The following is a 14,184-nucleotide window of genomic DNA, read 5'->3' on the forward strand; positions in this document are numbered from 1 at the left end:
GAAATAGCTAACAAATAATGCTTTTAATTTCTATTGTTTCTTGTCTATTCATTACTGTTCTAGCTAAAGATGCCAATGTCCGTATGGGCTCTCAGTGCTCTAAAAATCAAGTAGTTCGAAAACTGACCGTTTATGAGGATGGGGCACTCGAAGCAGAATGCGGACCAGTTCCATGTGGTGAAGTTGGAAGACGTTGTATTGATGTAAGAATCGTATTCTCCTATCTTTCATTATTTTTCATTTCTTCTTTAGGATCAAACATCTTGCCGTGCCGAGACCGATGTCTTCTCCGGAATGAGATGGGCTCCAAACGGTGAGAGTATCCTGCTCCGTTGCTGTACCATGCAAGCCAAGAATAAGATCTATGTTGGAACTGATGTTGTGTCTGCTGGAAGCTTCTACGAGGGTGGAGAAGTTGCCGAGAAGGATCTTTACGGAGACAAGGGAGGAGCCGAATACGATTTTGTTGCTAACGCCAGAACTGAACAGTGAGTTATACGAATGAGATAAATTGTATTTAGTTTTGAAATTTTGTAGAGGAGGAGTCCGTGTTTGGGTTTACCGTATGATTTGTGCTAAGGGAGAGAAGCCAGTTGACTTTGAGCCAATCACTACCACAGCTGTTCCAAAGGTTGTCAAGACGACCACTCCAGAACCAACTACACCAGTTGTTGAGGAGGAAGAGGATGAGAATGAGCAATTGGAAGGAGAAGAACAAACAAATGAGAATGTAGCTGAAGTTGTTGAGAGCAACGACGGAGAGGAAGAAGTTGAGGAGGAGGACGAGGAAGAGGAGGTTACGGTTAGTTGATTGTATTTTTGACATAAATAAACTTTTCTTATTTCAGACAACTCCAGAGCCAAAAGCCTTCAACCCACTTCGTTATCGCCCACCACACTTCCCAAGACAATCCACCGGAGTTCGTCGGTCCTAAACTCGTGTTATCCATTTATCTAGACTTCTTTCTTTTCTTCTTTCCTATCAATTTCGATGATCTTTCCCTTTTTCATTCCCCTCCATTCACTCAATCCAATGAGTCCCTATCAAAACGAGTTTGTACATTTAATAATTTCAATGATAATGATAATAATGAATATTTTTCAATTATCATAGGATTGGGAAGATGGGCTCATGATGATGGAAAAGAAATGAAATAACTGTGTTGAAATTTCGTTTCCAACGGAATAGAAACCCAGACCTCATAAGTACGATTAATATAATTGAAAAAGACGCATAGAAAGAACGAAGAATATCAAAATAGACAAAAAATCATTTTTCAATCTCTTCCTACTTTCACCCGTCAGTAGCCTCAGCCGCCGTTCAGCCGCCAATCGTCCGTTCGGAATAACAGAGAGGTTTCCAAGAAAAATTATATTGTTAAAAGTTGATTTTTTGATTTTTCTGATAGAAAAGTATTTATTTTTTAGCCCTTCGGCGATTTTAGTCGCTACCCTCCCAATATTCCCAATAATTGGAGAGTAGCGACTAAAAACAGAGGGCACACAATGATCCGTCTGCGAGCCACTCCAAAATGGGAAAAACAGGTATTTTAAAGATTTTTGTCAGAATAATCAAGAAATCAACTTTTAACGATTTAATTTTTGTCGAGAACCTCTCTGTTGTTCCAGATGAACGATTGGCGGCTGAACGGCGGCTAAGCAGAAGCGGGTGGGTTACTGTACCGATTGAGCCACGCGATAGGTCAAAATGCATACCCTTCCTCTAAAAAAAATTGAAATTTTTCTTCCATCTTCAATGTCTATAAGAAAAAAACAATGATTTCATTTATTTTATTGAAACAGAAATGAAACAAAGATCGAGGTGTCAAGTTAGGGATTTATTAGGGATACTTATTACAATTATTAAAACTAGGCTCTTTGTGAAGAGATGACTAGTACTTATGTGGCAGAAGCACATCGATGATACTGAGGAAAAATTCGGAAGTGACTGGAAGGTGTCCGGTCTCTTCAAACAATCCCATAAGTGACCGGATCTTTTGTTGCATCATAGTGGCTAAGTTGAGGAATGTATGAGACAAAGTGTTGGTCTTGATAACATTGTGGCAAGATGCGTAGATGTCATTGACGATCAAATCTCCAGTTTCCGTCATTGGAGCGTAAACTCCAGTTTCGTAGAATGTAGATTTGTTAACGACGGTTGTCAAGACCAATTCTGGAAATCGTATATGGAAAACTCTTGATTATCATAACGGAGAACTCACTATCATTATTCTTTTTGACCATCACACAATCTCCCACATTGACATCTTCAGCATAGACAAGATCATAAACCTCGGTCACGCAATCAGCCTTGTAAATGAAATGTTGTGGAGTCATGGAGACCTCTGGTCCATTATCTGTAGTCAGTTTGATGAAAGCTGCTTTAGTTTCTGGAAGTCTGTGGAGCCATGAAGCAACTCTGGTGTATGCCATCTTTCCGTGTTCATAAGTCTGAACAATATCTCCCACACGCAATTCACTCATGGTCTTCTCTCCGGAGGGTGTCATAACCTTAGCATCTCCGGTGAAACAAGCTGGCACTCCAGAAGCAACAGGGTAATAGTACCCGGCAGAAGTAACTGGAACAACTTGCTCTCCCACTTGAACGAATTGCTCAACGGTCTCTTGTTGGTCAGACTCAGGTGGTGCTACATAGGAATCAGATTTATAGGAATCAGATTGGACATCAGTGGATGGAGAAAGACGTTGGTCAGCTTCAATTTGGTTGGTTTGAACTCCGCTGGCAGCAGTTTCTCCGACTTTCTCAAGAATTCTTCCAATGTCTCTCTGAATATCGAATGAGACTTCATTGGTGTCTTCAGCTGGATTTGGGAGGCAGTTCATACGGGTTACGGTAAGTTCATAGGCAACACTAAAACGGATTGATTTTATATGTGAACTGGGTGAAGATTTAACTTACGTTCCGTCCCCAGAAGTGATCTTCTTAACATTTGAAATAGCATCGAATCCAGTTTGACGTCCATCACGAAGAACTTCTCCTCCGGAATAAACCTCTCCTGGATGAACAACTGGACGTCCGACTTCTTGAGCAAAACGAAGTCCTTCGTAATGACAGCATTGAAGTGAAAGACTGAATATTATAGAATACAAGCTCATTTGATTTGGAGAATACTCACTCTCCATTCTCGCTAGCCTTGAATCCTCCAACCCATGTCATTGGGTTTGAGCAAGTAGAGGAAGAGAATTCTCTTGGGCAGTTAGCCATCTGAGCAGGAGCATCTGAATGGCGAACACGAACACGTGCAAGATCTCCCTCACGGAAGAAACCATCATCTCCATCTGGACCGGCCTGTAAAGAAACATGTTTTATCTTCTTATCAGTTCAAATAGACATCGCACTTTATAACGGAAACGTTAGCAAAGCAGGTTTGTGGGAAAAGATAAATTCATACGGTGGAATTTCGATGATCAGTTTTTGGGTTTGTCTTTTTTAAAGAGTGCAACTAATTATGGATTTTTGGATAAAAAAATTTTAGGATTAACATCAAAAAACTTACTGCAAAGTTCCTATGTTTTATTCAAAAAATCCAAATTATTACAGTACTTCTTTAAAGCTCACCATAAAATTAGAATCATGTCTCAAATCTTTTCCACCATTTTCAGAGCCGAAACAAGTTGGAGATCCACATCCAAGTACCGGTTGTCCCGATGGGAGAACTTCAAATCTGAATGGAATTCCAGATGAACCGCACGATGCAGAAGCAGCAGTGCCAATAAGGGCGGCCAGTAGAGTTGCGGTTAATGGGTTCATCACCATCAGTGATTGTGATTAGCTTCGAGACTGAGTGAATGGGCGTCGTTAAGCTTCGAGAATAGAGATGATGAAGCCAGGTGAAAGTGATAGGAAAACGAGTTGCTGACCTGGATCGAGACAGAAGGCTTTTGCCTTCTTGAAACAATGGACAAAAGAGACTGGAGAACGACGGGGAAATGATGATAGAATTCGCTTTTTCGGGAAAAGAAGACAATGGAGTGGAATTCAATCGCGTTTTTCTATCTTTCAATCACTGATTATCCGAGAATTGTTCATGGCAAATTTTATTGAAAGAAAGAATCAAAAGAGATAATGATACCTGTGGTACAACAAAAAGTGAAAGAGCAGAGTGATGGGAAATAATAGGTCAAATTATATACAGACAGGAAGTGATAAATTTTGATTTGGAGCACATTTTGAGCATGTTTTTTGCATTTCTTCGCTATCCTCTGGAACCCCAAAAACACGACCATTCAGTTTGTAACCGTCTGGAAGGGACATTTTTTGGCAGATATTGGAAAGATCCACAATCTGAAAAGAAGGATAACATTTAAAATATAGAAATCGCTGTTATTAAAAGGGAACTCTAACCAAAAACTTTTTTTTTCTTTTTTTGCATTAAAATGTTCCCAAAGTTATTTATTTTCATAATATTACTACGGAAAAAATTAAGAAGAATTTCGAACTTCCCAAAAACGCCGTCGGAAATGCAAGAGCACTCAGTTCTAGTCGAAGTTGTTTTATCCAATTTTTAGCTTTTTTTTTTTAAATACGAAAAGAAAACTGGCCAGAAAAAGATAGAAATTCTGAAAAATTGCATGAAAAACAAGCGCACACAGTGGCCTTGGACTAGGATTTCTGCGATTCTCATGGACGAGAACTGAGCGCGCTTGTCTTTCCTTCGGTATTTTTCAGGGATTTCCAATTTTTTGAATGTTTTCGAAGTACTATCATGAAAATAAATAACTTTCGGAACATTTTATTTAAAAGAAATTTTTGGTCGAAGTCCCCCTTTCAATAAAGAAACCACTTCCATTAAATTACCTTTCGATTTTTAGAAGAAAACGACGAAAGAATGTTCATATCCTGTTCAGAAAGCTCAAAATCAAAGACATCTGTGTTTTCTTTTAATCGCTTCAAATCTGTGCTTTTTGGCACAGTAGCAACATTTTGTTGAACACTCCAACGTAGACAAACTTGTGCTGGAGACTTTTGAAATTTATCAGCAATGCGATATAAAACTTCGTCTTCTAGATACTTTCCTTTGGCCAGTGGACAGTATCCCATTACAGAAACCCCCATTTCATCGCAGTAACTTTTTAGGTCAGATTGATGGAACCATGGATGAAATTCAATTTGATTCGCGTGTGGAAGAACACTTGCAAACTCTGACAACTCTTCCAGATCGTCGATTGAGTAGTTGCTGACACCGATTGAGCGAACATGTTCTGAAAATAAATTTAAAAAAAAATAGTAAACATCAGATTGTGATTTTTTATACCATCTTCATAGAGAAGTTCCATTTGCCTCCATGTCTTCTCTTTTGTTTCCTTCTGATCCACAATCCAATCAGGAAGTTGAGGCATATGTATCATATACATATCCAGATAATCAGTTTTCAATTTTTCACATGAAGTTCTGAAAGCGTCAAAAACTCCATCTCCACAATCAACTGGCCAAAGTTTAGTGCACAAGAATAGATCTTCTCTTGGGATCGAGCAATTGGTCACAGCAATTCCTAATTGTTTCTCTACTCCATATCGTTTGGCTGTATCTATGAGACGGTATCCACATTTGTTGATTGAATGAAGCACTGCATCATGATAATATCCACCAGAATGGGTGGTTCCAAGACCAATCAGTGGCATTTCCACATTATTGGGTAATCGTGTATTAGGAATCATTATTGTTCTGAAATGGACCTAGTAGATTATAGGATCACAAAAAAAGGAGGTCAAAATAAAAGAGTGAAAAGAAGAATTCGAAATATTTGAACTACTAAGAAACAGTCTGTACGCAGGAATGACATGACGAATGGATGACTTGCAGGGTAATGTCCGAACCGTTATCTATTTTTTCTGACAGACTTGCAAAGGATGGCGCCCCCAATGCAAAGAAAAATGTGAAGTGTTCACGTGGATACCACGGGCTGATCTAGTAAGACATCGTTAAAGAAGAAGAGACCCAGAAAAAAGATCTGAGGAAGAAGAAAAAGAAGAGAAGTTTTATAGTGGAGGAGAAGAAGAGACGCAGAGAAAAGTGACTTTCGAAAATCATCGGGGTGTTGGTTTTCGGCGCCATTTCTTTGTCTGCTACTCTCTTTCGCCCAATCACATGGCGGTTAAGAATAGATTAAAGATAAAATGGGTGGGTGGTATACATATCATATGGGTTGGAAATTCTAATTTAGAAGAAGTACCAATCAGGAAAATGCGGAACAACCAGGGAAATGAAAGAATGAGACGAAAAACATGAACTGGCATGATGGAAAAACAATGAGAAAACAAAGTAATAAGAGACGTGAGTTGGGCTTCTCCATAGGTTGTCCAGGCAAGAATCGGACTTTTAGTATAGCTAAAATGGGCGGAGCCTCAACAATCGGAGAGCTAGGACCGATGACCAGTGCACGTGAAGATCAAATGATGGTCATTTTTTGCTGGTTGGGCAGGTGTCCTAGAAAGAAGAGCTTGAAATCCAAGACCAATACACAATGACTCTTTTCAAAGGCCCCTATATACATCAGGGTGTGTTCAAAATCAAAAATCAGTTGTCTGTGTTCTGTTTTCCATTTTATCAGTCCCTTCCTTGTTATTAGTCCAATCATGTGTCCATCTGACACACGATTTTTTCACGGGTGCACACTTTCACCTTCTCCGGAAATCAAACAAGTCTCTGTGATAACCTAAAAAAGACATGTGCACGTGGTTTGTAACTATTTCTATCTTCTTCGTCAATTGTCACCTTGAATTTGCGTCATGATTTTCGAAATACAAAGATGAATGTTTGGGAATTCATGTGAATGAGAATTGTAGAACAGAAACAGACTTTGTAAAGTTCAATTATTTTTTGGGGAAAACAATCTTGCACTTTGCTCTTTGTCTTCATGTCTGCCCTGGGTAGTAACGAATCTTCTACAAATCGCCTGGGCTATGTACTCTCGAATTCAGATCTCACTACCGTAGTCTTAGGTCTTAGGTGTCTGAAGTTCCATTTGGTTCCAAGTTCCAAGTTCCAAGTTCCATAAACTTTATTTGTTGTTTGGATCTAAATCATCAACTGTATGCTTCCCGATATTAGTGAATGCCGTTCCAGAGGAAACAGTCAACTTTCAGATGATGTCAACATTTTACCAGAAACAGTAAATAAATTATAAATCTTCAATTCGTGAATTTGAAAAAAAAACTTTTCGTTATCGACTGGAATGGTCTGTTTGGATGTTCCCAGTAGTGTTTAGTTTTATATGTAGAAAAATATTTTAGTGTATGAGCAGAACCAAGTTTGCATAAGTCTGAGAACATCTTAGAAGCTTCAAGACGACGCGTTGGAATTTGTATTTATGAATCTTCTAAATCATCGGTTCCAAAGAATTTACGAGTGTGATAGAAGTCTTCATATTCTCATATGATGTGTTTTCTAAATTTGATGTCTTCATAAACCAAATCAAACTTTATGCCGTTGAGCCGTTTTTCAAAATTTGACGCGTTTTTTAATCCGTAAGATATTAATGAAACTTTGTGCAACAAATCTCTTGGAAATTAATCACATTGTGCTCAATTGTATCACTGTCAGTTTATATCTAAATTTGTGCTCAGAAATACGATGCATAAATTCTTGTTCTTTTCTAGAAACATTTTTGTTCCTTCTCAGAAAAAAATCTTGCAAGCCACGACATTGAATTAGACCTAATTAGACTATTACGGTGTCTTAAAATTAGAAAGGGCCTTGTGGAAGGCCTTTACGAAAGGCCTATATGTGCATTTTGGCGTTTTGGTGTTTGCGTACTTGCGCACCGTACACTCCGAATTTTTTTTTCGAATTCGCCGTCTTTTTTGAATAACTGGAGCTAATAAATAGCTTTTTCTCAAAAAGTTGTTATTTAAAAGCAAATAATTATGAGCGAAAAAGTCAGTTCTCACGATGAAGGAGAAATATCTGACGAAAGCCACAAAAGGAGTAAGGTAGTTCGTGTCACTTCTAAGCTAAATGTGCGGGTTTCAGGTAATCGAGCTTCCAGTTCCGAAGATGCAAAATCTAGCCGATCGAATAGAGGTGAGTTAAATTTTAATTTGTTTGATATCTTCGTTTTCTAGAACAAGAGACTAAGATGCGTGAGAGTATCCTGAGTCGATTGAGCAAGCGAAAGGTTAGCGACAGTGACGACGACACAACCGAGCAGCGATTTTCGATTCAGCCAAAAGACGCAGTATGCGATACATTTTTATATTCGAATTCTTATTGAAAACTTTCAGCAAAAAGCGAAAGAGGACCGATATCGGGAGAAGGAGCGGGAAAGAAGGAAGGGGAGGGACCATCGAGATGACAGAAGAGCAGGTCGTGAAATTGATGCCAGGCCAAGTAATCGGGATCCAAGAGGTATGAAACTAGAAAGACGTTACGTGATTGCAATGTCTAATTGTTAAGGGAAAAACGAACGATCGGATAGAGATGGAAAAGGACACGAACACAGACATCATTCCCACCACCACAAACATGACCGAACGTCAGACAGGGAAAAAGAAAAACACAGAAAAAGAGACGAGCGAAATAAGGACCGTCATAGACAGTGAGTTTTTCAGCGTATCGTAAAAATTACTGAGGAGTGTATGTTACAGATCACGAACCACTTCCCCAGAAGATGACCGTACTCAAAAATCGCCACTGAAGAAGGCACGACAATATGATGCTCCAGAAGACGCAAAGCTTTTTGATAGAGGTTCGACAAAACATAACATAGTGATAGATAGTTTGTTTCAGTTCTTGACCCAAATTACAAATCCAAGCAGCAAGAAGTGTTAGTTGTGGAAGATGTTGAAATGTCACCAGTTGAAATCTTGGACGAAAAAGAAGAAAAAGAAATCACAGAATTCACGATAGATTCGCCAGCTGGTCCGAAAAAGTATTCAAAGTTCGAAAGCGACCCGGAAAGCGATCATGAAGAGGAAAAGAAAGTTCACACAATCAAAGATTCGGACGATGATGATGTGGTCGAAGTACACGACGATCCATTACACTCAGATTATGATGAAGACGAAAGTGATGATGATAAATATTCCAAAACTCCAGAAGACAGAGAATGGGAAGAGATGACGGAGACTGAACTACGTTTGCACAAAGAGGCTATGAAAAAGCGTCAAGTTGTTCGACAAAAAGCGCTGATCGCTCAGTTGCCAGTTTTCTATCCAGGCCTTATGGGATGTCGAAACATAGATGAGTATGAGTGTGTCAATCGAGTTGATGAAGGAACTTTTGGAGTTGTATATCGTGGAAAAGACAAAAGAACGGATGAAATTGTCGCATTAAAGCGACTGAAAATGGAAAAGGAGAGGGAAGGATTTCCGATTACAGCTCTTCGTGAAATCAATATGCTTCTCAAAGCTGGAAATCATCCGAACATTGTGAATGTGAAAGAAATTCTACTGGGAAGTAACATGGACAAGATTTACATGGCGATGGAGTTCGTGGAGCACGACATGAAAAGTCTTCTTGATACAATGTCGCGCCGCAACAAACGGTTTTCCATTGGAGAGCAAAAAACTCTGATGAGACAACTTCTTTCTGGAATCGAGCATATGCACAAGTTATGGATCCTGCATCGTGATCTCAAAACTTCCAATCTCTTGATGTCTCATACTGGAGTTTTGAAAATCGCCGATTTCGGACTTGCTCGTGAATATGGCGATCCGTTGAGAAAGTTCACATCGATAGTTGTGACTCTGTGGTACCGTTCTCCTGAGTTGCTTCTCGGTACCAGACTTTATTCAACTCCAGTTGATATGTGGTCTATCGGATGCATCATGGCTGAACTCATATTGCTGAAACCATTGTTTCCAGGACAAGGAGAAACAGAACAGATCAAGAAGATTTTCATGGAGCTGGGAACTCCAACCGAATCTATATGGCCTGGTGTTTCAGAACTTGAACGCTGGAAAACTCTAACTTTCGAGAAATATCCTTATAATCAATTGAGAAAGAAATTTCTTGCTGGCAGGCTTCTGAACGACACTGGATTTAAGCTACTCAATGGGTTAGTTCAAAAAAAGATAAAAAATACGATACTAGGTTTTTCAGGTTGCTGACTTTGGATCCGAAAAACCGAGTCTCAGCTTCTCAAGCACTTGATCATGAATGGTTTGAGTAGGTTATTCTTGTAGAACACAGTTAACACAATTTTCACTTTTCCAGAGAAGAACCGCATCCAGTACCGCCAGAAGAGTTTCCCACGTTCCCTGCCAAAAGCGAGCAGAACAAGGCTCCGCCTCCGGCCGCAAAACCCAAACAACCAGAGAATCGTATGGCACATGTGGATCCCGAAACTGCGAAGCTCTTGAAACAATTCGAGGTTCGCCCTGAGCAAGTTAAACCAGGCGGTTTCTCTTTGAAGTTCGACCCAACAAGATTTTGATCTCTCTTTTTTGGCCAATTATTTTCTGCAATACTTGTTCAAAACTCACACCTTTTACACCCCGATGTTCTGATAAAAAGTTTTATTAAGTTAAATGAATAAACTCTTTGTAAAACATGTTCATCTTTTGGGAAGTTTGAAATGGACCAAGACAAGAAAGTAATCACCCATACTCATAATATAAATTAGGAAAAGAAATCAGAGATGGTGGAATGTTTTTGGAATTGTAAACGGGGAACATTAGAAGGAAATTTGGAAAGTTGAGAATCACAGCACAAGTTGGATATAAGGAAAGATAATATTTGTGAAAGTCAGATAAAATGCCGAGAATAGTTGCATAAAAGCGAAGCTGGTCTAGAAAAGCTTAACAACAATTTCAGATCGTCCGCCAACCATTGTAATTCCCCATCTGAAAATCAAGATAATTTTTTAAAGCAGGTGAAAATGAACTCACCTCCACCAGCCAACAGCTTGCTCTGGAATCTGTCTTCGTGATGATATCATAGCTCTCAATTGTCGCAGGGTTTCCGTATCCTGATGAATTCCGTGGGCATAATGAGTAGCTACAGACAACTCAAGATTTTCCTGTTTTTCCGGATCTGGCGCAGCTCCGTTTCTCTGAAAATATTCGCCAACTCCATGTAGAATGAACACTATTTCTTACATGCTCCAAAAGAATCCAGAATCGACGAACTTCGGGAGCTTCATGGCCATAGGTCATAAAGACAAAATACGTTTGTCTACGTCCGAATTCCTCGATATCAATGTCAGTGAAAGACCAAGAGAGGAGATCGTAGTCGTTGAGTGGGGTAACGTGTAGAGACATTTTGTCATAACCACCGCGAATCTGAGAATCGAAAGTTTTGAAACAGCGAAGAACGGATCGAAAGGACAAACCTCAAAAGTTAGATTCAGGTTATTGCCCTGGACCTGACGAGAAACCAGCTTCAACTCGATCGGATATGGAATTACTACTGGAGATGGAACAGGGACCCAGAGAGATTGCTCAGGTGGGAACAACTCATGTATGGCAGTATAATAAGGCATACGACAGTATTCGTCAACGACACCGGTGCAATTTGGAGCTGAACTTCCTTGCAAGAAGGAGTGGGACGGAAGATCAGATGCTCCACGATAGTCGAGGGAGTGTACAAACAAGGCGTTATCTTTTTGGGTTGGACTTCCTTCGAAGTCGTAAATGGTACGGTTGGCATGAAGTGCGATGATACGACGTAGGCGTGGATTCTCGTCAGAATACTCATATGGGTTTCCAACTTTGGTAGTGAGCAAAACCAGAATGAAGAGAGCAAAAATGGCGAATAACACTCTGATAATGTAATTCATTCTTCGGGAGATGTAGAAGAGATTGTTGACGAAAAGAATGAAACTAGAAGCGATCACCAATCCGATTGGCCCCATGATGAATTCTGGGTTGATAGCATTCCCAAGTCTGCAAAATAATAGATAGTTGATGGTTGGAAAACCGGATTTGGAATTTAGTCTCACCTTCCCATAACTGGAACAAAGAAGTCGACACACTGACTGATAGCATACGCAGCGAATACGAAGGTTGGAAGGAAGCAGAAGAGTTGTGTGAAGAATAGAACCCGTGGAGTCACACGTCTGATAACTCCGAAAAGTCCCAAAGACCAAATTATGACATCCTTGAAGACGGGGAGAATGAGGTTGTTGAGCACATAAAAGGCAGAGGATAGGTTGTAGGCTGTCATCAGCAAGAGAATAGAAGCGAACGAGAGAAGGATTGTGTCATATTGAACCATTTCGACGTTTCGGATACGGTTGTTATCGGCATAATGTGAATGGACGATAGCTCCGGCAATGAGCATTGGAAGAACGTAAAGTGCGCCGACGATTTCTGGCATCTTGTACCAACACATTACAAGATCAAATTGAACCACGAATGCAATGATCACAAGCATTGTAACGATCATCGCGATGAGAGCAACGATGTGATGCTTGAATGCAGCTGAAAGATCTCCAACCGAGTAGAATCCTTTTCTGATTCGAAGGAAAACGAGGAGATATGTGGCGAAGCATGCGAAATAGTTGATCATTTTTCCAACGCTGACAGAGTAGTAAACTGTGAAGAGGCCGACGACATCGTAGAATACCCATCGGTTCTCTTCGTCGAATGTCGCTGGCTTCTCGAGATATGGTGAAGCGAGAATTGCTCGAACAACTGCAAGCACATTTTCTCCAGCTCTCTGGATTGCTCCTGCTTCAATGCGCCATTCTTCATCGAACTCCGTGTGATAGAACCATCCGTTTTTGGTGTAAGCGATATCCAGTCCCGAGATTCGGCCATAGTCACGGAAAATTCTGAAATCGGTATCTGATGGAATGATTCCCGATTGGAAAATCTCTTGAGCCAGAACAGAACAGAATGGATGTGGTGCATTTTCGAGGTAGGTCTGTAGAAGCCACGAATTTCCTGGTCCAGCTTGGAAGAGAATTTCGCGTCCTCCAGATCCAGTTCCTTCCAAGTTGATGAATGCTCGGATGTCGTGTCTCCAAGGATGTTGATTGATGAATCCATGAGCTGCTTGAAGGAAGTTCTCTTCCGCACCGTTGAAAAGGAAAACCACATCATTTTGAAGTTCAGTTTTGGAATGAGATAAAACTTCGAGAACATCCATAAGAATGGTGCAGGCAACTGCGTCGTCAGTGGCTCCCGGAGTATCTGGCATTGTATCGAAATGACAATTTAGAAGAAGCGAATTTCCAGATGGTCCCTTCTTTGGTCCCACTCGAACAACGATATTAGTGATCTTGTGGTAACAGAGAGTGAAAGAGCTAAGGAATTTCAAATCAAAACATCCCGATGGGCGTTGCACATCCGACTCGAAACGATTCACTCCAATATCTTTTACCACCGAACGAACTTTTTCAATACGGTCTTGAATCATGCCAAAGGCTTTTTCCTGAAATTCAATCGAAATCTAATTTACGCGTCGTTACACATTTTCTCACTTCCAAATTTGCTGATCCACTGGGCCGTGGGCCAAGAGCGGTCAGTTGTTTGAGCAGGACACGGGCTCTTTGCTCACTGAACTCATCAAACGAAGATGCATCTCGGACAGCAGGCATCTTTCGATGCAATGCAACGACTCCAGCATAGACGATTGCAACGGTTAAGACGAAAATGATCCAGTGACGAAAACCGATCGATTCCTGGAATCAAAATGAAATGTTTTAGGAAGAAATTTAGATTTTAAACGAACTCTTCCTCGTTTTGTTCTCTGGTCATCGTCATCGTTCGAGATGTTATTTGGTTCAGCCCGAGACTCATTAGGTCCTCCACGTCTGCGGATCATATCCTGAAAAAATCTGATTGTGTCTGGAACTGACAACTGAATTCGGATAATAGACAGGTCACTTTCAAATAACAAAAAGAATGACAAATTTCGATGATAGTGAGAGAAATATAGAGAAAGGAGAGCGATGAGTCAGTACAGCACCACGGACTACAACTATAGCGTTGTAGCCAGACCAAATATTGGTTTGTGCTCCTTCTTCCTTGATTTTCCTTTGGTTACTTGTTGTTGACATAGCAACAGATATTCGTGTACTTCGTGTAGAAACACACATTATTACTAGTGAAAATATGTTTTAATTCGAATATAACTGTTTTATTTCATCTGGGTAAATTATGTTTAAACAGATTAAATTGTTTTACGAATAGAAAAGAAACTGATGAAAAAAGATTCTTGATGTTGATTTGATCCCCACTTCAAAAGTGAAACGAATTTGTTACCCAAGGTTGAGA

The 14,184-nt window shown here is 40.1% G+C and overlaps 5 protein-coding genes across 5 annotated transcripts; 2 read left to right on the forward strand and 3 right to left on the reverse strand.

The window, feature by feature from the left end:
- Nucleotides 1-17: 17 nt before the first annotated feature.
- On the forward strand, nt 18-935 carry Cbr-wrt-10 (the record flags this gene model as incomplete). The annotated part of the gene is made up of 4 exons (XM_002630500.2): nt 18-203; nt 253-488; nt 538-802; nt 849-935. The coding sequence occupies 4 exons, from the start codon at nt 18-20 to the stop codon at nt 933-935; spliced, it is 774 nt and encodes a 257-aa protein (XP_002630546.2).
- Nucleotides 936-1,892: 957 nt separating this feature from the next.
- Cbr-wrt-1 lies at nt 1,893-3,778 on the reverse strand (the record flags this gene model as incomplete). Its single annotated transcript, XM_002630499.1, has 5 exons — nt 1,893-2,173; nt 2,223-2,872; nt 2,921-3,091; nt 3,138-3,310; nt 3,581-3,778. 5 exons carry the CDS (start codon nt 3,776-3,778, stop codon nt 1,893-1,895), a joined length of 1,473 nt encoding a protein of 490 aa, XP_002630545.1.
- A 369-nt stretch (nt 3,779-4,147) lies between these two features.
- On the reverse strand, nt 4,148-5,679 carry CBG12985 (the record flags this gene model as incomplete). The annotated part of the gene is made up of 3 exons (XM_045242185.1): nt 4,148-4,306; nt 4,820-5,223; nt 5,277-5,679. The coding sequence occupies 3 exons, from the start codon at nt 5,677-5,679 to the stop codon at nt 4,148-4,150; spliced, it is 966 nt and encodes a 321-aa protein (XP_045095017.1).
- A 675-nt stretch (nt 5,680-6,354) lies between these two features.
- On the forward strand, nt 6,355-10,397 carry CBG12984 (the record flags this gene model as incomplete). The annotated part of the gene is made up of 9 exons (XM_002630497.1): nt 6,355-6,403; nt 7,994-8,044; nt 8,086-8,198; nt 8,245-8,368; nt 8,417-8,558; nt 8,608-8,708; nt 8,750-10,019; nt 10,064-10,129; nt 10,178-10,397. The coding sequence occupies 9 exons, from the start codon at nt 6,355-6,357 to the stop codon at nt 10,395-10,397; spliced, it is 2,136 nt and encodes a 711-aa protein (XP_002630543.1).
- A 354-nt stretch (nt 10,398-10,751) lies between these two features.
- CBG12983 lies at nt 10,752-13,732 on the reverse strand (the record flags this gene model as incomplete). The annotated part of the gene is made up of 7 exons (XM_002630496.1): nt 10,752-10,806; nt 10,852-11,015; nt 11,062-11,244; nt 11,295-11,847; nt 11,904-13,339; nt 13,389-13,589; nt 13,640-13,732. 7 exons carry the CDS (start codon nt 13,730-13,732, stop codon nt 10,752-10,754), a joined length of 2,685 nt encoding a protein of 894 aa, XP_002630542.1.
- Between the last annotated feature and the right edge of the window lie 452 nt (nt 13,733-14,184).

This window comes from Caenorhabditis briggsae (genome assembly GCF_000004555.2).
Source record: "Caenorhabditis briggsae complete genome, chrII, whole genome shotgun sequence".
In the NCBI taxonomy this organism is placed as follows: Eukaryota; Metazoa; Nematoda; class Chromadorea; order Rhabditida; family Rhabditidae; genus Caenorhabditis; species Caenorhabditis briggsae.